The sequence below is a fragment of the Balaenoptera physalus genome (assembly GCF_965194825.1).
Source record: "Balaenoptera physalus genome assembly, chromosome: 4".
Classification (NCBI taxonomy): Eukaryota; Metazoa; Chordata; class Mammalia; order Artiodactyla; family Balaenopteridae; genus Balaenoptera; species Balaenoptera physalus.
Window position 1 is genome coordinate 145570408 of NC_138891.1, and position 23539 is coordinate 145593946.

The window sequence follows — 23539 nt, forward strand, 5'->3', positions numbered from 1 at the left end:
GCTCTCTATCCTGTTCCATCGATCTATTTGGCTCTTCTTTCACCAATACCACACTGTCCTGATTACCATAGCTTTATAGTAAGTCTTGAAGTCAGATACTGTCAGTCCTCCAGATTTGTTCTTCTCCTTCAATATTGTGTTGGCTACTCTGGGTCTTTGCCTCTTCATATAAACATTGGAATCAGTTAGTTGATTTCCACAAAATACCTTGCTGGGATTTTGATTGGGATTGCACTGAATCTGTAGATCGACTTGGGAAGAGCCAAAGTCAGCATTATTGAGTCTTTCTATCCATGTATATGGATTTTCTCTCCATTTATTTAGTTCTCTGATTTCGTTCGTCAGAGTTCTGCACTTTTCCTCATATAGATCTTGTACATATTCTGTTAAATTTATACCCAAGTATTTCACTTGGGGGGGTACTAACGTAAATGGTATTGTGTTTTTTACGTCAGATTCCAGTTCACTGCTTGCATGTAGGAAAGCAATTGACTTTTGTATATTAACCTTGTATTCTGCAACCTTTCTATAATTGCTTATTAGTTCCAAGAGTTTTTTTGTCGATTGCTATGGTTATTTTAATTATTCCATGTTGCATTTCACTAGAAAAAAGCATGTGTTTTAAAAGTAATGCTTGAACCTTATTTGCTATGCATAGTCTGCTGTATCTAGTTCAATGTGTACAAAATCTCTAAAGGATAACGGAACATCTATTATTTGGATGGTTTCCTAGGAATGAAACTATTTCTTTGTAAAATATTATAAATTGAGTGGTTTGAATATTTTAATGATATTTGTTTAGAAAGCAAAATATTGGAAGCAAAATACAGATCATGAATGCATTCTCTAAACATGCATGATTAAGTTGTTGAATTTCAGATTATTTTTCTTCAAATTATGTAAGAATTCTATACTTCAGTTATCTTTGTTAAATAAATAATAAAATCATCATTCAGTTTTTTGCTATAGCTGCGAAATTAGTCTAGCCTTTAGCAAGTTGCTTGATTTATAGCAGAGAATTAACATGAAGAATCTTCATTTTAACACTTCGCTCTTTAAAAATTTGTAGTGTATGGCTATTAAAACTGAAACCCTTAACAGTCATTAAGAATATGTAAAACTTTTCTCAAAATCATCCTGTTCGGAGAGTAACATGGATAAAACCCAGTAATAATGGCTAGTAATTTTTGTCAAGTTACTGCTTGTCTTAAACATTTTTTAATCTATAAATTTTTAGTGAATTCCTAAAGATAGCATTTTTCACCAGCACAATAGAGAATTCATGTTCTGATGCATCCTGAATATTAATAAGTTATGTTCTGTGTATTTGATTCCGGAAAACCTTTTTGTCACCAAGGGAAGGGGAGGAATTTGTGCAGGCTGACGTTTCCACGGTGAAGATGAGGGTGCTGTCAGAAGCAGATAGGAATGTTGTATTTTACATATATATGTACACCTTGGCTTCCATCATGAACATCTACAGTGTATGAGGAATCACACAACAGATGACCATTTACCCACCACCCACTTAGAAAATAAAGCATTGCCTGTCGGATCATATTATTGGAAGTCAGACGCGAACCCATGGGGAACCGAAACCAACACTGACCGAGTGGCCCTGTTGGGTCCAGCTTCCTCTTCCTCCCGGGCTTACCCCGTTTCCAGGCCCACGTGTTAGAAAGCGCATTGGTCAGTGGTGTGGAAAGCTGCTCTGTCCTGAGTCCGTCTCCCTGCTCCACAGTCCATGAGCCGCGGGCATGCTTTGGATGCTGGCGCCCCATCCTTTCCAGTCTGAGAGGACCAGCCCCACCTAACTGCTCCTTAGTTCAGAGTTTTCCTGACTATTCAAACCTGATTATTTTTCCACATAAGATCAGCTTTTCTAGTTCTATTTAAAAAAAGAAAATTTGAAATTATAACTGGAATCAAGTTAAACTTAAGTCCCAGGTCTTTCGATGCCAAGTTTAATGGTCTTTTCATGCCTCCCTGCCCCCCCCCCGAGTTCCGCTTACTTCTTTTTTTTTTTTTTTTTTTTTAAAGATTTATTTATTGATTGATTGATTGCTATGTTGGGTCTTCGTTTCTGTGCGAGGGCCTTCTCCAGTTGCGGCAAGTGGGGGCCACTCTTCATCGCGGTGCGCGGGCCTCTCACCATCGTGGCCTCTCTTGTTGCGGAGCATAGGCTCCAGACGCGCAGGCTCAGTAGTTGTGGCTCACGGGCCCAGTTGCTCCGCGGCATGTGGGATCTTCCCAGACCAGGGCGCGAACCCGTGTCCCCTGCATTGGCAGGCAGACTCTCAACCACTGCGCCACCAGGGAAGCCCTGCTTACTTCTTAATGCTTAGGGGACCCTGAAAAATGAAGAAGGCATTCGAATACTGCTGTCAAGTAAAGCTTTCCTTTACCTGGCCATTCCTGGAATTTTGTTCCATGTGGGATTTTGATGGGTTTTAATTCTTACGTGTTTGTAGTCCAGGCCATATGAGGTGCTTTTCAGAATGAAAGAAAAATGTTACGCAAAATGCTCTAAAGTGCTTGCATTTGCTATTTTGCTTTGTTTTATAACCTTCAGTACGAGAGTTGGCATTTGTAGAAGCTGAAAATACTGGCTTCTGCTCTGCAAGAGATTTCTGGCTTCCACTTTTAATTTACACGTACCCACCCACACTGTGCACAGCCTGATTATTTTCTACTGTGAGACATTTTCCCTGTCCTTTTTTAGAACTTTAATATGAAAGAGCAGGAAAACGAGGCACGTCCTCCAAACGAGGTGAGCTCTGGCGGCGCAGGGTTCTCCTGTGCTCCGACTGCCCGTCACCGTCGCGGCAGGCGTGGCCTCCTCGTCCGGGACCTCCAGAGAAGCCAGCCTCCCAGCGCACCGGCCACTATACTGTGTGCCTTCTGCCTGCTTTAAATTGACGGTCTTATTTTGAGAGAACGTACATTCACGTGTAGCTGTAAGAAACAATACGGGGAGGACGGTGTTCCCTTTACACAGCGCACTGTCACAGCCGGGGTGCCGACCTCAGGACAGTCAAGATCCGGAGCATCTGTCGCCCCCGCCCCCCCCGTTGTGCTCTTATAGCCACACCCACGCCCTCCCCACCCGCAGCCTCTACTCTGCTCTCCATTTCTACAGTTTTCTCGTTTCAAGAATGTTATACAGTTGACCCTTGACCAGCACAGGGGTTGGGGTGCCGACCCGAGGTGCAGTCGGAAACCCGTGTAACTGATAGTCGGCCCTCTGTATACTCATCCTTGGACTCAGCCAACCTTAGGCCGTGCAGTGGGGTGGGTCGTGCTTAGTGAAAACAAATCTGTGTCTCAGTGACCCATGCAGTTCAAACCCGTGCTGCTCAAGGATCGCCTTTGTATAAACGGGCTGTAATGTATGTAACCTTTGGGACTGGCTTTTTCACTCAGACTCATTCTCTGGAGGTTCCTCCAGGTAGTCGCGTGTGTCAGTAGTTTGTTGCTTTTCACTGTCGCATGGTGCTGCGTGGTGCGGATGGTCCACAGTGTGTTCAGCCGGTCACCTGCTGAAGGGCACGGGCTTGTCTCTGGTTTGGGGCTGTTATGAATAAAGTTGCTATAAACGTTCCTGTACACGTTTTTTATGTGAACGTAAGTCTTCATTTCTCTGGAATAAATGCCCACGTGTAGTTTTAAGAAACCACCAGACTGGTTCCCAGAGTGGCTGTACCATGTTACATCCCCACCAGCAGCGTGTGAGTGATCCAGTTTCTCCCCTTCCTCGCCGGCCCTTGGGTTGTCATTATTTTAGCCCTTCTCGTAAGTGTGTTGTGGAATCTCACGTGGTTTTAAGTCCCATTTCCCTCGTGCTAATGATGACGAACATCATTTCCCGTGTGAACATCCATCGTGTGCGTTCTTCGGTGAAGTGTCTCTGTAATGGGAGCGTGTGTTTCATTGTTGAGAGCCTCTTGTGTATTTTGTGTGTTGGTGTGTGGTTTTCAGATACTTGCTCACAGTCTATAGCTTGTCTTTCCACCTTCTCAACAGGGTCTTTAGCAGAGCGAACGTTTTTTAATTTCGATGGGCTCCAGTTCATCATTTGTTCCTTTTATGAATCGTGCTTTCAGTGGCTGATCTGCACACTCTCTGCCGAGTCCTAGATCCCACGGATGTTCTCCTGTGATTTCTGTAAACGTCTTGTAGTTTCATGCTTTACGTTTAATAAGCCCATGGTCCATTCCAGGTGAATGTGTGTGTGTGGGATGTGAGCTCTAGGTGCCCGGCTGCCCAGCACTGTCTGTTGACAAGGCTGTCCTTCCTTCTTTGCATTGCTTGTGCGCCTTTGTCAACAATGAGCGGGTGTTTTGTAGGGGCCTGTCTCTGGGTCCTCTGTTTTGTTCCGTGTGGTCTGCCTGTCTGTCTTGATGACTCGGACTGTATAGGCAGTGTTGAGATCAGTTACTGATTCCTCCCACTTCATTTTTATGATGGCTGCTTTAAAATTTTCTCAGATAACGCTGATGTCTCTGGGTCGGCATCGATTGTCTTTTTCCATTCGCTTTGAGATCTTCCTGGCTCTCAGTGTGATGAGTGATCTTTGATTGAAACCTGGACATACTATGTTACAAGAACCTGAGTCTTACTTGGACCTCTGCTTCAGCTGGCTTTCTCTCCCAGCCCTCTGTTGGGGAGGGGAGACGCCGCCTCATCGCTGCCGGACGGGGGTGCACGTCCAGGTTCCCTGGCCTCCACTGGCACTGCTGGGTGGCGGCCTCCTGTGACACCTGCAGTGGGGAGGGGGCAGGTGCCTGGGTACCGCCAGGGGGGGTGGAAGTCCAGGCTCCCCGCCTGTTCTCCCTGACTCTGCATCGCCGGGGGGGAGGGGGGAGGGTGTCGTCACAGCCCAGAGGGAATGAGACGCGAGGCTCCCCTACCCCACGTCGTTGCGGGTGGGAGGCTGGGGTCTGGCTGAATAGGGCGGTTCGGTCTGTCAGGTTCCTGTCCTGCTGGGAGGTCTTCTCCTGGTCCCTTGGCCAGAGAGACAGTTTTCGTTGGGTGTTTTGGTCTGCTCATTGGTGTTTCCAGGTTGCCGGCTTCTTCAGCTCCAAGCCTGGGATAATGATGCAAAAAGAAGATGTAAGGGACTCGCCGCCACACCGTCCCCGGGTCCCCTGCTGCTCTGCCGTCCCCTCCGCCCTCCCGAGCCTCCTCGTGCTTGCTGCGTCTGTGCCGTCCAGGGTTTTCAGTTGGGCTAAACGGGGGACGTGCCCTCCGTCGTCCCACCACACGAGCCCCTGTGCCTGCTTTGAGTCCAGCTCTCAGCCAGTAAGAACAGAGTGGTCTGGACAGCTTGTGTGGTTGCTTCCAGAACTGATAACTGAGTTTCTCAGAAGCGCTTTCTAAGGGCCTTTCTCACACAACCTCTGTGCTTCCCGCATGCTACCTGTTCATAGCCTTCACGTTGTGTCCCACCGCCCTCTCCTCCAGGATCAGCTTAACCACCACACGCCCTGACCGTGGCCGAGAGGACCCTTGGAGCACCTGCATCTCACTGAGGGCATGGGCGGTCTGGCACTCGTGCCCATTCCAGACCTCAAAGAAATTACTTCCACTGAAACTATTCCATAGTGGAAATATTAACACACACACCGATACAGAATGGTGTGGCGAGCCCGAGTGCCCGTCAGGCAGCACCGGCATCACCAGCCGTGGCCCCTCAGGTTCATCCGTATCTACCTTTTCCCACCACGTGGGATCATTTTATAATAATAAATCCCAGGTATCATTTCGTCTGTAAATATTTCAGTATATATCACTAAAAGACAAGCACTATTTCCACACCTAAAATGACTGAAAGTTATTCCTTAATACAATCAGCTATCCAGACAATATTTTTATTTAAATTTCTCAATTGCAGAGTCTGTCTGATTCATTTTAGGTTCTTGTAATATCCAGTACTGTGCTTTTCATATAATAAACTTTCAGAAATTTATGCTGAAGTAATTCATGAGTATAAAATGTTAATGCTTTAAAATCTATCTGGAACACTTTCTTGAATAAAGGAGTCTAAATAAAAACTCATTTAACTTTTAACTCATTTAACTGTATGTTTACCAGATATACAGTGAGAGTTAATGTCATTAACAAATGGTTGTCATGGAAACTATTTTACATATATGTTACATGAGAGAGATGTATAAGGTATAAGCATGATTTAGCACATTTTAGTCACTATTTCCTTAAAAGCAATAAATTTGCCTCTTAACTGATTTATAATATAAATTTAATTTGTATAAAAAATGTGACTACAAAATTTGCAGATCTTTTTCCTCAGTGGCAATTTGATGGGATTCTTTATTACAGATTGTATGTTAGTACAGTCCTGCAAAGTACAGCCAAGGTATTTAGGAAGAGGAAACTCTTAAATTTGTTAATAATTATATAATTGGAATAATTGTTCTTTGAGGATTTCTTGTGGTTTCTCCTGACAACAGAATAATAAGTTATACATGGCTAAGAAATTAGATCAGATTCGAACAGTTATGTGCTTTTTAGTTCCGTCCGTGCGATGCTTCTCAGTCAAGGTGGAGGGGAGGAGTAGGGTGAACGCTGCGGCATGTTCTTGCTCCACAGCTTTATTTTATAACCCAAACCAAAGTCCCCCCAGAACAGAGGTCAAGTGGCAGATGGGCTGGAGTTCTGTTTGGGGTTTGTCTTGACGAGGCGTCTTTCTGAGATTTAAACGTGTCACCCTTCCCTTGGTTCGGAGCTCTCCATGGTCCTGACCCCTGGAATCCAGGCGGTCCTCCGCAGCGTGGCCCGAAATCTTCCCTGCCATGGTACCCGCCCCCTGCCCAACAGCAGAGTCCTGGCCAGGATCCTGGGGTGGGGGGACGCTGGGGGTCCTGGACCATGCTGAAGAGGCTGGAGCATCAGAATGTTCTGTCCAGAGGGCAGACCTAACCGTCCTTGTTCTGCGACTTTTTCCACAGAGGAGACTTTACCTCATATGACTGGTACACTCAATGTCATTTTCTTGCTGTCTTTCAGACAGAAACAGTCTCCGCCAGTCAAGAAACCCTCAAAAGTATTTTGCCATGGATGTAGAAGATGAAGAAAACATGAGTAAGATCTAGGCCTATCACGTAGTGTCAAGTGGCTAATTTTCTATGAAAATCTTAGTGTTGTAAATGTATTGAATGGGACCAACTTGGGGAAGGTGATTGTTTTCCTTTGATACAGACTGCTAACGGTGGCATGTGTTTAATTTTTATATAATCTCTACAGTAGGTATCGGTGTCTACTGTGGGCATTTCCTTACAGCTGTTTGTCTGGATTTTCATTCCTTGCTGTCGTCCTGGGGTCCTGATGCACATGCCTGGAAGGGAGAGGCCTGCCTCCAGGTGCACGTGTCATAAAGCCGCATGGCTTCGTGCTCTGTCACTGCGTGGTTCTCATGATCATGGTTCAATTTCCATCTGTGTAAATCTGAGATAACCTTTGAGATTGGTCATTTGAGGTGACAGTGTATAAAATCTTCCCTTCAAATACGGTGGGTTGTCCGTGCGTTTTGAAGGAAGGGGACTCGCGTGAGTCTGTTGATCTTGTTTCCAAAGACTTTGATGGGCCTTCGGGCTGCCGTGGCCTGAAACCCCTTTCCACACTGCCCTCTGGGACGGAGGGGACGGAGGGGCAGAGAGCCTCAGCTTTCCCGCTCTCGACATTGTTCATAGATGTTCATAGATGAAGAGTTCAGTGAATATACTTCTCTATTCTGTTTTGTCTTTAATCCCGGAGAGCAGAGCCTTTGCATAAGGTTAAATGCTCCCACAGAAGTTGGGAGCTTTCAGTAGGGAAATAACAACAGAGACATCAGTGTTCTGGTATGTGTGTAATGTGCATTGTTACTTGTCCATGTTGAGAGGTCCCAGGAAGAACCCGCAGGCGTGAGTGACGAACGGTCACCGCGGATGAGGATACAGTCCACCGCTTTCCCTCGGCCTCACCCAGAACCCACAGCCGAGGCCTCGGAGTTGGCTTGTCTGCACGCAGAAGCCAGGGGTTCTGCTCCACGAGTGCAGTGGGCGCCATGGAGTTGCTGGGTCTTTGCTGGGTGACCCCGCAGTCGTGTGCCCTCAGGCTGGAGGCCATTCCCGGGACGCAAGCGTGAGAAGACGTGACCAGGCGCGGTTTCAGTCTATGTGGCGGCACCTCCTCCTGCGGCCTCTGGCTGCCCGTGGTGCTGCCCCCAGCACAGCTGCTCTCGGGGTCTTTGGAACCCAGCCTGTGTTCTCAGGGGTCAGCCCACTCCCCACTCCCACTGTCACCCATGGCGCTGGTCATCAGGTATGGGAGGAAACGTCCCAGTGTGTGTAGGGATATAACTATCCCAGACTGATCCGGTAGTCTCTTACCGAGATAAAGAATCCTTCTGAATTCATTTTCTGGAAAGATAAACTGTTGGTTCTAGCGCTGAAACTTTGAAATGCCAGTCCTGTATTTTCTATCATTTTGAAAGTGATGAAGAATTTTTATCATGGTTAATATTCACATTTATGAAATAAAGTAGCATGACATGGAAAGAGAAAGCATCTATTTAAGAAGAGTTATGATAGTGGGAGGTCTTTCTCCAATTTTAGTGTTTTATTTTCCTTTACATAGTAGCATTTTCAGTAAAGTAGAACATGAGCAGTATTTCCATGCTTCTGAAGCAAATAAGAGCTCAGAATCTATGTGAACTATCTTATAGAAAGTGTATTTTTCTATAATCAATACTGATTATTTTTATTTTTTAAAAGAAAGCATTTGTTTGTTCCAGAGATTATAAACATTGGATTAAATACATGTCAGGATACATTTCTCATGATCTGACTTCTGTAGTGATAATTCTGTTCAGCGGTAACGTCAGAACGTAAGCCGTCATGTCGCGTGTGATATTCTTGCTCGTTTGTTAATCTCAATTCTGTCCTGCCCCACCCTTTCTAACCTTTTGTTTCCCTGGAGCACCGAAAGGAGTAACCTATTGAGCTTTTGCTGGAGGATGTTATAAATGAAAATTTAGTGTCCATTCCGTCAGCTTTGTCAACTGGGAGAAGTGGTGTGTGTCAGGAGTACGTAGGAGGCATGAAGTCTGTAGGGAAAGCTTGGCCATCTCCCAATCTCTGCCACGGTGTGGTGGCAGTCTTCCCGTGGCCTGTGTTTAAACCAGGGCTGTTCTCACATCTCAGCTGAGTGGTGACAGCCCTGGGAATCTGAGAGCTTGAACTGTGGGGACTGCCAGCCGGTGACCCAGACTTGCTGCCACGTTAAGCCCCCTCCCGTGGGTAGGGCCGATGAGCGTTTTCACTGTGCTTCTCAGTTTCCTTAGCATAGTCAGAATCTACTTTCACGTTATGTAGTAGAAACGGACCGAGGGCCACCGTATTCGGGTACTTGTAAACTGGCTTACAATTGTGAAAAATATTTCCATTGCTTAAAAGACTTACGTGGATTCTCAAAAACTAGTGGTAGGTCTTCAAGTACATTCATGTCAACAGTATTGTAAAGCCCTGTGATAGTTACCCCTGAGCTTCCTGCGGCCAACAACGTGTGCAAACTAACCAGGAAAACAAGGAGTTACTTCTTTTTCTTTTTAAAAAAGCTTTATCTGATAAACTTAAAGGGGAGAGTGAATGCTTTTTTATTCCCCTTTTTGAAATTAAAATCATATTTATTTTGCCATGAACTTTTAGAGTTCTAAAATTATCTTTATTAATTGTAAAAATAAACTACCTTTAAAAGGTAGGATAACTAAATTATTCTGTAAATCCATCAAATATTTGTTTTTCTAAAAAAGACAAAGATGCCACCTTCAGTTGGGAAGTTAGGGAGCTGTGGCCGTCTGCAGTGTCAGTCTTCCTATCTTGCCTTATATATTTTTTTCTATCATGGGATGTATTAAGGATTCAGAGGCAAATCAGTCCCCATACATAATGAAACAATGTTAAATGAATACTAGAAGTGAAGCTATATCCTTCAAAATAATTTCTAAAAGGCCAGAATACTTTGCATAAGCAGTTTTCTAATATCCATGAACCAAACCAAATAACTGCACATATTAATTGCATATTTTAAACCAGAAAAACTAAGTAACTTGTGAATGCATGTTTTAAATAATGTCTTCTTTTCTGGGAAAGGCTGCAATTGAAAGCCCAACATGAGTATAGTATGAGAGTAGATGGCATTGAAAAGGAGGAAAATGCTAAAATAAAGTGTACATTTGTCAATACTGATATTAGATTTATTAATGTAAGGTCTTTCTGGGTTAGTTTATCATCCCACATTTTGATAAACTTCAATAAAATTCCTCTAGATGCTTCGGAATATTCTCGTAGAAAAAGATGATTTAAAAATTCACCTTTCAATGCAAAAGCAGTCCGTGATACTAAATAGAAACAGGATTAGTGATTGTTTCTCAGAACGTCAAATTACTCCAATTATTCCAACTTAGGTGGATAGATAGCTCTATGGTTAAATGCACAGCTCCACACGTCTGCAGCCAGGAACAAAATGTATAAGCACACATCACTTAACCAGTTACAAAGGGCGATAAAGGAATCTATAAATTTTGCATTTACAAGATCCTGCAACGAAGGCGTTGTAAGTTACTCTTTCTGGGCACCGCAGGTTCGAGCAGCACAGATGTTAAGGAAAACTGCGGTATGGACGGCGCGCCCCCCAAGGACGGCAGCGCCCCGGGGCCTGGCGAGGGCGCCCCGCTCTCCAACGGGGGCGGCGGGGGCGCCGGCAGGAAGCGGGCCCTGGACGAGAGCAGCAATGGCCACTCCAAGTTCCGCCTGAAGAAGCGGAGGAGGGCGCCGGGGCCCGCGCTGCCCAAAAACGCGCTGATGCAGCTCAACGAGATCAAGCCCGGCCTGCAGTACACGCTGCTGTCGCAGACGGGACCCGTGCACGCGCCCCTCTTCGTCATGTCCGTCGAGGTCAACGGGCAGGTCTTCGAGGGCTCCGGCCCCACGAAGAAGAAGGCCAAGCTGCACGCGGCCGAGAAGGCCTTGCGCTCCTTCGTCCAATTTCCCAACGCCTCCGAGGCCCACCTGGCCATGGGCCGGAGCCTGTCCGCCAACGCAGACTTCACGTCCGACCAGGCTGACTTCCCCGACGCGCTCTTCAATGGCTTCGAGACCCCGGACAGGCCGGACATGCCCTTCTACCTGGGCGCCAATGGCGACGACTCCTTCAGCTCGAGTGGGGACCTCAGCCTGGCCGCGTCTCCCATGCCCGCCAGCCTGGCCCAGCTGCCCCTCCCCGTGCCCCCGCCGTTCCCACCCCCGAGCGGGAAGAACCCCGTGATGGTCCTGAACGAGCTGCGCCCGGGACTGAAGTACGACTTCCTCTCGGAGAGCGGGGAGAGCCACGCCAAAAACTTCGTCCTGTCCGTGGTCGTGGACGGGCAGTTCTTTGAAGGCTCGGGGAGGAGCAAAAAGCTCGCCAAGGCCCGGGCCGCGCAGTCCGCCCTGGCCACTGTCTTTAACTTGCGCCTGGACCAGACCCCGTCTCGCCAGCCCGTCCCCAGCGAGGGCCTCCAGCTGCACTCGCCACAGGTGAGGACAGCCGCCCGAGCGCGGCCGCGTCTTGCTCATGCTTTTAGACGGGGTGCGGTTGCCATGGTCACTGGTGTCTTCTCGCCGCTCTGTCCTCAGCACGGGGAGGTCCTGGTAAGTCCGGCTGCCGGCCTTCCCGTGACTGTGCCGGTTGTGGGGCCGCCGCGAAGCCCGGCCAGGGCCGTCAGGTGCAGCGTGGTCAGTGCCGCCCACGGCGGGTGGGCCGAGGTGCCCTCCCTGTGCTGCCTGCCCCTGTGGCGACCACAGCCCACGGCGGCCTGTCGCAGAGGAGACGGGAGGGGAGGGGAGGGCCGGAGCCCTGGCACCTTGCCCCAGCGCAGTGGGGTCCCCCCTCCGTGTCTCACCTGGGACCCAGGTACAGGACAGGTGGGGCTGGCTGGTCAGCAGCTGAAACCCAAGTCTGGGTCAAGTGCCAGCGCCCCGCGGATCCTGTCCAGGCCGAGGCCGAGCCGCAGCGCTGGCGAGCACGCGTCAGAAGGGCCGGGGCGTCGGGGCCTCTGCGAGCGCTCCAGAGCCCCTCGCCCGGCTGCCTGGGGGCCTCGGCACCTGCAGTTCCCCGAGGGGTCCCTGTGGCTCCCCTGCTCAGCCGGAGGTGGGCACCCCTCTTAGTTTGGCCTTGGACAGGGCGAGAAGGGGGAATATCAGGGTGAATTTTCAGGGTGAAGAGAGGGGACATTTCAGGGTGGGCTCTAAGGAGAGGGAAGGAGGAAGTGACGTTTAGTTGTCATCTCAACACCCTAGAACTCTTCGGTTATTTATTGCTTCTTTTCCTGGAAATCCAAAATTATTCTGGTCTATTGTAAAAATGTTTCTTTCAGGGAGGAAGTCTGACCCTCTTCTCTATTCCTTTCTGTCAAAATATTATTCACTTTGAAGATAAAATACACACTGATCTGAGGAGAAAAAATGAAGGACTCCAAATTGACGGGGCAGCCCACATTCCCTCGGGAAACTCGGCTTCCGTCTTGCCTTTCTGTGACCTCTGTGCAGTTGTCACCCGAGAGGACCAGTAGTTCTCAGTTTTAAAAAAGGAAATTTATTTTCTTTCGCTTAAAGCCACCAAATACAGCATCAGTATAAAGTAACATATTCAGAGTATTTCGCTGATTTTTTATGAGCCAAGTAACCGCTTCCCGTGTATTAACTTCTTGTTAATATTATTCATAAGCGCCATTAGTCCATTTATCATTTTACACGTCGGTGGCACTACTTCCCAAGGGATTTGTTATTTTCAGGCTTACTGTTTGATAGAGTGTTTCAGCCTGAGCTGCGGTGGCCCTGTCTTCCCTTAGCGCTGGCAGTCATGTGAAGAGGCTGGGCTCATCAAATGCCGTGACCCCCGGTGCTTGGTTCTGCGTGGGTGACACCTCGGTGGGGGGGCGGGGACGCGGGCGGAGGTCTGCGTGTGTGTGGGTGTGGGTGTGTGCGTGTGCGCTGGCAGCCTGCCTCTGCCCTGGCTGTGATGTTAGTGGGGAGCAGTGACCAGAGCCCCTGGCTGGTGGAGCCTTGCTCGGGAGGGGCCGTCTCCGCCCTGCCCAGGTGGCCTCTGTGGCCCAGGCCAGCCAGGCTGGGAAAGTGGAGCTGTCTCTCCCGCCGCCCGAGCCCGCCCCGCTCACAGGGCCCCCAGGGTGGCTCCCAGCCCCCGAGTGGTACCTCAGGAAGTAGTCGTGTCCTCCTCGCGGGACCTGTGCCAGCCTCCAGAGGGTCAGTCCTTACACTCTTTCCCCTGGGAATTTCCAGACGTACGGTCTAGAGGGGGTGAAATGTCCTACTGTCTTGCGGGTGGAACCCTTGAAGGACGTGGGTTGGCCATCCCTGGTCTCAGGACTTTTTGCCTCCATGGCGTTCATGGCGGCATCAGAGGGTTTAAAATCAGACAGCGTTGCCCACGTGGTGTGTGCAGGGCGGTCTGTCAGTGAACTTGGTGGACGTGGCCGGACCGAGCCGTCCCGCGGGGCGCAACCTCGAGCTGACTTTGAGAGCATGTACCCTTTGTTATCACATCTGCCCCGAATCTAGAGGGAGATTGCTTCACGCCCAGTCTCTTCGGGGGACGGGAGGGCTGGCCTGGGCAGAGGCTGTCCGTGCAGGTGCCCGACTCCACGCTTTTCCGCTTTTCTCTGAGAGTTCGGAGCCCCGCCTCACCTTGCATGGAGCGGGCCTTTGTTTCCTCTGGCTTCCCCTTCCTCTCCTGCTGTTCTTCTCTTCCCACTGGAGGGCATCGTTGCCATCGTGTGATTGCACATCCTGCCTTTCTGTCCGTGGCCTCGCTACCTTTCCTGCCCACACACCTCCGCCCTCGGTGCCTCTGTCTAGGGTGCAGAGTAGGGCCCTGTCTCCTGCTCTTCTGGCCACACTCCGTGCCTTTGGCCTTGAGCACCGCCTTCTGGGGCTCGTTGCTGGTGCAGTGGCCGGTGGAAACATCCTGATGACGCTTCTTCCCAGAGAAGCCACCATTTAGGACAGGTGGCTTTTCTGTTCATTTGGGAGTATTTTATTGAGGGCCCAGCTGGGGACTCCAGACCAGTGTGAGCTGGTGGGACGTGGGTCCTGCGTGGCTCCTGGCACACACCTCCCATCAGGCATCGTTTCCCAAAACACCGAGAGTGCGTTCTATCCAAGATGAATCATAAGCTGTGAAAGTAGGACCATGTCCAAAATCTCACCGGTGCGTTTGCTTCTGGGAAGCACTCCCTGCAGTCCAGCGGCTCCCTGACCTGGAAACGCACCACTGGAAGTCTTCTGAAATCACATTACACTCGCCCTGCACAGGTGTAGCCTCCGGTGCATTCTGGTGTCATTCGGTCTAAGTGACAAATGCCCTTACAGGCTCTAAGCGGTGCTGGTTTCTGAGTGACTGGGCCACAGTAATTACTTTTAGATGTTGAAATCACTGAGACACACACGGACCGGGCGCCTTTGGGAGGGAGGTGCTGTGAGCTTAGTGATCCTGCAATGTGACCGCCCTTCAGACCTCCCCTTTCTCTTCCCACGTGTCCCCCATGGGGCCTCGCCAGCCCTGAGCTGACTGGGCCGCACCTCCTGTGGTGTCACTTCTTCCAGAAGCCCTGCCGCTCGGGGGCTGTGGCTGCAGGACTCGGAGCCCTGGCTCGGAGCTGCAGAGGGGGAGGGCGGTGAGCAGGCAGGCGCCCTCGCCTCCGGGCCTGGGTCCCTCCCCCGGGGCAGGGCTGGTGTGAGGAGACCTCACCTGCTCAGGTGCTGGCTCCGCGCGGCCGGGCCCCAGACTGTCCTCCTGCAGAGACCCTCGCATGCCCCTTGGGCGTCTGTTTCCAAGGAATGTCTGGGAGGACAAAATGTGCATGCACGCGCACACACACACACACACAGACACACACACACACTCGTTTGCCAGACTTACCTGTGTGGTTCCAGAGGAGAGGCCCCAGAACATGGCCCCGAGGGGAGCGCTAACCCCCTGCTTGGTCCGCAGGTCTTAGCCGATGCCGTGGCTCGCCTGGTTCTGGAGAAGTTTGGGGACCTGACGGACAACTTCGCCGCCCCCCACGCGCGCAGGAAAGTTCTTGCTGGAATCGTCATGACAACAGGTAACCGTGTTGGCGGTGTGTCCCCCTGCCTGTTTTCATGCTTAATGAAGGTGAAATGCTTTCAGCCTAGAAAAATCTCTGTGACACCAGCAGGAGGTCACTTTTTCATTCTCCTTCAAAATGTTTACCATGTGCAAATAGAGGAACTGCGCTTATATTTTTCCCCTACAGGTTCATCTTTTTAACCTAAGTTTTTCATTGGGAGAAAGAGTCCTGTATTAATATTTGATTCCTATAATCTTATGTGAATGGTCTTGATCGACTCTGGAAACCTGCAGGAGAGCTGTTAGTTCTTACTTCACTTGAAAGTAGGACATAATCTGATTTATCAGTTAATGTTAATGCTGCCAGATAAGTTTCTGTGTGACTTTTACGGGGGAGAGAGGAAGCCCTAGCAAGAGTAGAAAATCTGTGGGGGTAAAGCACGCTTTGGGATAGCAGAAGAAACCCTATTAAATTTGTGTCTAAGTTCCCAGCAGCGAAGGGAACCCCCCCTGAGTTCTCTTCCCACATCCCAGGAGTGAGCCCGCCAGGCACCGTCTCCGTGGATCCCTCCTGGGAACAGGAAAGCACGGCCTCGGCCAGTGCCTGCATCCCTGGGGTGGCCGGGAGGACACTCTGCTCCTTGGGGCTGAGTCTGGGGCTGTCATGGGGGGGGGCCCTTTCTTCTCGGAGCATCTGCTCTGCCCAGCTGGCCAAGCCTGGCCTGCTGCGTGCAGGAAGCCACCAAGAGGCCAGAGAGGGGGGCGGCGGGGGGTGGTTGGTCTGTCTATACCCGGCGGGCAGGGGTAACCCCAGTTCCCATAGGGCGACTGCCCGTCCCTTTCTCCTGAGGCGTGGTTCACCTCTGATTACGGACAGGACCTGATTCTGTGACCCTCAGCGCTGATTGCCCTCCGTGCCCTAGAGGACAGGATCTCATTTCCTTGCTGTGTCTTTACCTTGGCACAGCTGAGAGCTGTCTGACGGGTAGGAGGAATGCTCTGAACAGTAACTTGGGTTTCAGTGTTTATTCTGATGTGTGCTGCCTGTGTTTTCTCCCTCTTCTCCCTCCATCTCCTTGCTGTCATCTTGTACGCACGTAAAGGTGAACGCGTATGCTGCTGGATGACTTAGTTTCCTAAGCAAGGCGCTGCCCTTCCCGGTGACGGGAGTGAGCGAGCCTGTGGTTTTTCATCCAGGTGTTTTAACCGCCTCAGAAGGGGCGCATTACCTCGTGGGGGCATTTTGCCCCATAGTGTGTGTTGCACTTGGGACCCTCCGCTCGAAGCCACAGTTTACGCCTGAAGGCAGCACCACACTGCACGTGGCATGTGGTCCTGACGTCAGGAGACCTGGTTCAAATCCCCAGGCCGACTTTGATGGCCCTGTGCCTCAGTCCCCTCATCTGCAAATGGAGACAATGGTAGGATGGGCCTCGGAGGACATGGGAGGGAAGTGAGGTACCTTCCCCGACAGGCTGCGCGCAGGGCCTGCCCCTGTCGTATGTGGTCTGTCTGTCGACACCTGCATATCAGAGTGATGGCTCCCGAGGTTTCCCCAGTGCTGATGGCTGCACTCACTCCCCGTGCAGTTAAACGGTGCCAGACCGCTAGACAGCCCCCTGCATGACTCCTGGGCCCCCGGGGTGAGTGTCAGGCAGTCCTCCCAGCCTCTGCAGTGCTTTGATGTTACTTCCAGGATTCATTACCAGGCCAGTCTGTCTACCTCTACACAGGGCTCCCCCGTGTCCACTGGGGAATGTTCAAGAAAAGACTAGTGCGTTCCAGGGGAAGTAACTTTCCAAGTAGAATCTTTACACGCAAGAGTGGGGAGGGCTACCCTCCCAGAATGTGCAAAGCAAAGCTCGGGGGGCCCGTTAGCAGCGCCCAGGTGAGGGTCAGTGGCAGGGTGTGAAAATGAGCTGACGTCTCCCAGGTCAGTCCCTGGGAATGCGGGTCCAGCCCGGGCGTGGCAAGGAATAGCGAGGAACGATTTCTCTTCTGTTTTTCAGGCACAGATGTGAAGGATGCCAAGGTGATCAGTGTTTCCACAGGAACAAAATGTATTAACGGCGAGTACATGAGTGATCGCGGCCTTGCGCTGAACGACTGCCACGCAGAAATCATATCTCGAAGATCCTTGCTTAGATTTCTTTACACACAACTTGAGCTTTACTTAAAGTAAGTTTAGCAAGTAAATAAGTAAAGGAAGCTGTTTTTTGTTTTTTGTTTTTAATTGTCCTCTCATCAGAATGTATTGCAAAACTTTCCACTGCTTCTGTAAGCACTGAAAAATTCTCAACCTAGTAACTTTCTGGGTAACAGTGAGGTTGGATCCCATTTCCCCGTGAAGCTGAATTATAACACACACACTCGCATGTACATACACGCCACACGTGTACTCAGAGGGGCCATGTCTGTGTTTCAGACCCCGAGCTTTCGTTTTATGCAGAAGTAAGTGCCGGGGAAGTGGGCAGTGCTGCCCCAGCCACTGTGCCCGGAACGGCTGACCGTGGACCTGACTGCCTCTCGCCACAGGCCACGTCTGACATGCTTCCTTTCTGTTCTGAGGTCATGAATGAGGAGGAGAGGTTACTTGCGTATTGATGGCTTGTCCCATTGGTGAGCAGACAGGAACTGTGCTAATTATCATTAACATATAAAATAAATACCCCAGTCCAAGCTTATCTTACCCCGTTGAAAACACTGGCCTTTGAAAATCATCGTAAGCTGTGACAGACTAAATTTTGATTGTGTTCAGCTTTAAAGTTTATCTTTGCAACTTGTTTCCTTTCAGTAGCAAAGATGATCAAAAAAGATCCATCTTTGAGAAATCCGAGCGGGGAGGATTTAAGCTGAAGGAGAACGTCCGGTTCCATCTGTACATCAGCACCTCCCCCTGTGGAGATGCCAGGATCTTCTCGCCACACGAGCCCGTCCTGGAAGGTATGGCACCGGGCTCGTCCACGGCCACAGTGTCTCAAGAAAATTCATGACTGTGCTATAACAGAGAAAAGGATAAACCTGCATTAATATCCTTTCTTCTTTAAAAATTTCAACCTTGGATGTGGACCTGGTAGGAATATATAAAAACATGAGGTTTTTCTTCTCAGTAAGTTGACATTTTAATGAATGAAAATGTGGATTCTCATGAGAAATTAGAATAAAGTGAGGATATTAGATCAAAATTGTTTTCAGTTTTTAAATTTGGGTGATACCTGTGTCTGAATGGGAAGTGTACGTCATCGTCCGTGTTTCTGGGGAGCCGTAGTTTAATAAGTGTGTAATCGAATTAGAAAAGCAGGTGCAGGCTGGTGGCCACCACGCGCCCTCCGTCCTCCCTTGTGCTCACTTTTGTTAGTGCTCTTGTTTCATAGGAGTTTGTACCCACATCCCTTCTCACAAGCTTAAGCGTTATTTATTCCAAATAGAACATTTGATTACATTATTTTTCTTGATTCTAAAAGCAACCTATACCCACTGTAGAAAGTTGCTAAATATTTTTAAAACATAGAAAAGAAAATTTAAATCACTCCATATTCATATAACCTGGAGATAATCACTCTGGATGTTTGTGAATGCTTCCTATGAATTTATTTCTGCATCGTTATAGATTTATTTTTGAAAATTTAAATATACAGCAAAGAAATATAGCAAATACCCAAATATCCATCACCTAGAATTAGCACATATTAACATTTTGTCCTGTCTGCTTCAGCTCGTTTCTAATGATAGAAATAAATCATTTTGATTAAAATGGAAGCCTTCTTTTCTCCCAGCCACTAAGGAGACCACCTTCATGAATTTGGTTTGTAGTATATCCTCCTGTCTAATTTTATGTACTTACATTGTACACACATATCTTATGTGTATATAGAATAAACATATGCACACATAAGTGTAAAGTGTATTTTGAATTGATAAGGTGTTGTTAGACGTGCTTTTCAGTGAGTTAAGTATATGGTCAACTTAACCACCTTGAGAGGTGGACCCTCTCAAGAGGATCTTATGTTTCTGTCTTAGAACCAGCAGACAGACATCCGAATCGTAAAGCCCGAGGACAGCTGCGGACGAAAATAGAGTCTGGTGAGGGGACGATCCCAGTCCGCTCGAATGCCAGCATCCAGACGTGGGACGGGGTGCTGCAAGGGGAGCGGCTGCTCACCATGTCCTGCAGTGACAAGATGGCGCGGTAAGCACCCCCCCACCCTGCCGAGTACCTGGGGTGCGTGCTGCCATTTCCAGAAACACCTGTATTTCGCCCCCATTTCCTACCTCATGTGTTCCACAGATTCTCTGAAGGACTAAGGTTCTAAACAGGTGCTTCGGGGGCCACCTTGAGGGGATAAAGGTGGGGTCTCTGTGGGCAGAGGCTCTTGAGCCCTGTCCTTTTGGGTTTTTATGGAGGTTTCACTACAAAGGCACTGTTGATTAAAATCATGAGTTTGAACTCAACCTCCAGCCCCCTCCCCTCCCAGGAGATCAAGGGGGCAGGACTGAAAGTTCCCACCTTCTATAATCATGTAGTTGGCTCCACAGACAACCAGCCCCCATCCTTAGGTGGGTGACAGAATTCACCTTATTAACATAAGACACCTTCATGGCTCTCATCACTTAGGAGATTCCAAGGGTTTGGGAGCTATGAACCAGGAACCCCAGAAGAAGACCAAATACGTATAAGAAAAATATATTTTTGGTCATCTGAATGACCAAATATACTTTTCTGATGAATCACAATATCACAATTACTGTAGCTTCATAGTAAGTCTTGAGGTCAGATAGTCTCAGTTCTGCAACTTTGTTCTCCAGTGTTATATTGGCTGTTCTGGGTCTTTTGCTCCTTCATATAAACTTTAGAATCAGTTTGTCAACATCCACAAAATACTGTGCTGGGATATTGATTGGGTTTGTGTTGAATGTATAGATCAGGTTGGGAAGAACTGACATCTTGACACTATTGAGTCTTCCTATCCATGAACATGGAATATCTCTCCATTTACTTAGTTCTTTGATTTTTTGGTCAGTTTTATAGTTTTCCTCATATAGGTCTTGAATATATTTTGTTAGATTTGTACCTAAATATTTAATTTTGGGAGGTGTTAATGTAAATGGTATTGTGTTTTTAATTCCAAGTTCTACATGTTCATTGTCGGTCACAAATGATTTTTGACCAAGGTTCAAAGCCAATTCAGTAGAGAAAGAACAGTCTTTTTAACAAATGGTGCTGGGACAATTGGACATCCCTATGTAAAAACAAAAAAAATGAACCTGATATTTTGCACCATATACAAAAATTAACTGAAAATGTGTCATAGACCTAAATGTGTAAAAGTTCTAGAAGAAAACAAGAGAAAATCCTGGCAACTGGGATAGGCAATTTCCTAGACACAATACCAGAAGCACTCTCCATGAAAGGAAAAAGTGATAAGTTGGACCTCATCAAATTAAAAATTACTTCTTTGAAAGACACTGTTAAAAGAATGAGAAATAAAGTCACCAATTGGAAGAAAATATTTACAAATCATATATCTGATAAAGGACCTGTATCCACAATATATAAAGACCCTCTAAACCCAACAAGGGGAAAAAACAATTTTTAAAATGGGCAAAATATTTTAATGGGCACTTCACCAAAAAAGATGTCAAATTAGCACATGAGAAGACGCTCCACGTCGTTAATCACGGGGAGTGCAGGAGGGCTGTGAAGGCACACGCTTGACTCTAAGGCTAGACCCCTGCCCGGCACGGCGGGGACCCCAGGAGCTGGAGCACCATCCCCCCAGGCTGGGGGCCGATGCTGCAGCCACTTCTGAGGACAGCTTGGCAGCCGTGTGCCCCAGCCACTCTACTCCTGCCTCCCGAGAGAAAGGGAAGCAGTGTCCACAGAGACTCACACAGGAGTGCACCCAGCAGCTTCCCTGTACAAGTCAAAAGCTGGAAGCAGCCCGAACTGCTGTCAGTCTATAAACAGGGGTAAGCAGGGGGTGTGTCTGTGCCACGCGGCACTGCTCAGGCGAGGGACAGCATAAACCATGATGTACGGTCAGTGCAACGTGGGCACATCACAAAATAGCTCTGTAGAGTACGGGAAACCAAAGGAGTGCTTACTCTGTGATTCCCTGTCTGTAAATTTCTAGAAAGTGCAAACTACCTCACAGTGACCGAAAGCAGATCAGTGGTTGCCCAGGGATAGGGGGCCAGAGCCGGAGGGGGCAGGAGGAAGGCCTAGAGCAAGGTGCGAGGAGACTCTTGGGGTGGTCTCAGGCGTGTATAAACATCAGGACTCCCCAAATCCTGTGCTTTAACCACGTGCAGGGCACTGTGTGTCAGCTACCCCTCAGCAGCTCACGGAAGAGGAGGTCGCAGTGGAAGTTAGGAAATGGTTGTAAGTAAGTGACAGAAAGCCCCACAGCTACTGAGTCAGAAAGAGAACAATGAACAAATCCAAATAAGTAGAAAAAAGAAAACGATAAAGACCAGAAATTATTATTAGATGCAACAGAGATGAGCAGCGAGGAGCAACGAAACCCAGTGCTGCTTCTTTGAAAAAGATAGTGAAATCGACAGAACTTGGGCAAGTGTGACCAAGATACAAGGCCCAGCCAAGCCAGATTAGGGGAAGAAAAGCGGGTGGTCAGGGATTCAGCAGGAACGGAAATGTGCTCAGGTAGTTACAGTGAGAATTACGGACACTGCGTTACCAATATCTTTTACAACTGAGATGAAATAAAAACTTTTTAGAAAAGTGTACATTCGTAAAATTGACTCAAGCATAGGTAGAAAATTTGAATGGAATTCTAGCCATTAATTAAACCAGTCACCCCCCCACTCCCAAGAAGTAGATAAATTGAAGCAAGTCAAAGAGGTGGCTGTGGAGAAAGAGGACGCAGGTCTCCCAGGAGGCTTTTCTGTGAGAGGCTCTGCATTTGGAGGGTGGCGGGGGGGAGCAATCCCTGTTTATATAATCATTTCTACAGATTAGGAAAGCAGGGAAAGAACCCCAGCTCATTTTGTGGGCTTCCTACCACCTGTATCCCCAGACCAGACCAGGAAGGAAAACAAAATGACAAGCCATCCTCAATTATAAACACACTCACATTTACACCGAATCCAATCGTACTTCTAATAGTTTGATCGGTTTTTTCCAAATCTATAACTTCAATCAAAATCTCGTCGTTTTTCATAGCACTTGACACTCAAGTGGAAAAGTAACCGCGTCAAGCTGAGTGGTAAAGGCAGCAGGGAGGTGTCATAGAGCACAGACCTGGAGAGGGACATCTGGGTACATGGTGCCCCAGTGGTGAGCAGGTTCGCCTACACTGAGGAGGAAATGTAACTGGATAGAAGTTTATTGATCTCATGGAAATCAAGTTTGGGAACAGGTCACCCAGAGCTGCTGTGGTCGGCTGGTCACCCCCAGGCCAGGTTCCGTCCTCCTGCACCGCCACTGTGTCGCCTGTCCTCAGGGTCTCCCCGGTGCCCAGAGCTGGCCAAATCCCCAGCAGCAGGAGGGCCAGATGGGCAGGCCTCCAGCGGCTCAGGATGGCAGGGCAGCTGCGTTTCACCACCGAGGACCTGGCGTGCGGCCGCGTCTCCTTGCAGAGGAGCCTGGGTTAGCTGCCGTCTGGAGGGGGATGGAGGCCCTGTTGCTCAGAAGGGAAGGGACGCGGGGCTGCAGCTGTGGTCTGTGCCACGTGGGGGACTCGTGGACGAGGTGACCTGGCTGGCGTCCATCCTGAGCCAGGGCCATGTGCACAGAGGCACCTGCTGACAGATAAAGACCCGGGGCTGCACCGTGATGCCCGGCATTGCTGGCGGGCCTCCGCCTCAGCGGGCTTCTTCAACAGGGCACAGAAAGCCCAAATGAGAAAGAAAAACATGACTCAATTTGACCATATTGAAATTTTAAAACTTATTTACCAAAACCCCCATAGATATATTGGAAAGAAAAGCCACACGCTGGGAAAAGAGATCTGACTCACGTAACCAGCAAAAGGTTTACAAAGATAATTCCCACAGCTCAGCAAGTCAGAGGCATAGACTGGAAGGGCCTTTGCTGGGGGGCTGTGAACATTCCATCTTACTGAAATGGGGGTTCCACCCATGCACATAAAAGTCAAAACTGGGGGACCCGAACCCTTAAGATCTGTGCCTTTCACTGTGTACGATGGTCGTCATCTTGAAGAATAAGCAGACGCAAGGCAGGAGGAAAGGGACAGCGTGGGGACAAGTGCCCTGGCCTGCCCCCTTCCCGACCCTGTGGCTCCACCACCCAGGGTTAGCGCTCGGCAGGCCTGTGGAGCTGCCCCCGCTCAGACACGGGGCTGGGATTGGGTGGCAGGTTCCCACACACACCTGACTTGGCTGCAAACCGAGGGTCCCAGATCGACCGTCC

General features: G+C 49.0%; 1 protein-coding gene across 11 annotated transcripts in view; it reads left to right on the forward strand.

The window, feature by feature from the left end:
* The window catches only part of ADARB1 (adenosine deaminase RNA specific B1), a 117860-nt gene that overhangs the window by 69338 nt on the left and 24983 nt on the right, over positions 1-23539 (forward strand). For 8 of the 11 annotated variants that reach the window (XR_014262967.1, XM_082459910.1, XM_082459911.1 and 5 more), the window contains 6 exons: positions 7027-7101; positions 10642-11576; positions 15049-15163; positions 17157-17325; positions 17942-18090; positions 19168-19336. Coding sequence is in view for 10 of the 11 variants with exons in the window: in XM_082459910.1 (XP_082316036.1) it covers positions 7074-7101; positions 10642-11576; positions 15049-15163; positions 17157-17325; positions 17942-18090; positions 19168-19336 (1565 nt within the window). In the remaining variant the exon portion in view is untranslated. Of the gene's footprint in view, positions 1-7026; positions 7102-10593; positions 11577-15048; positions 15164-17156; positions 17326-17941; positions 18091-19167; positions 19337-23539 lie in introns of those variants that run through there. The other 3 variants (XM_082459913.1, XM_082459915.1, XM_082459916.1) reach the window with 2 other exon arrangements.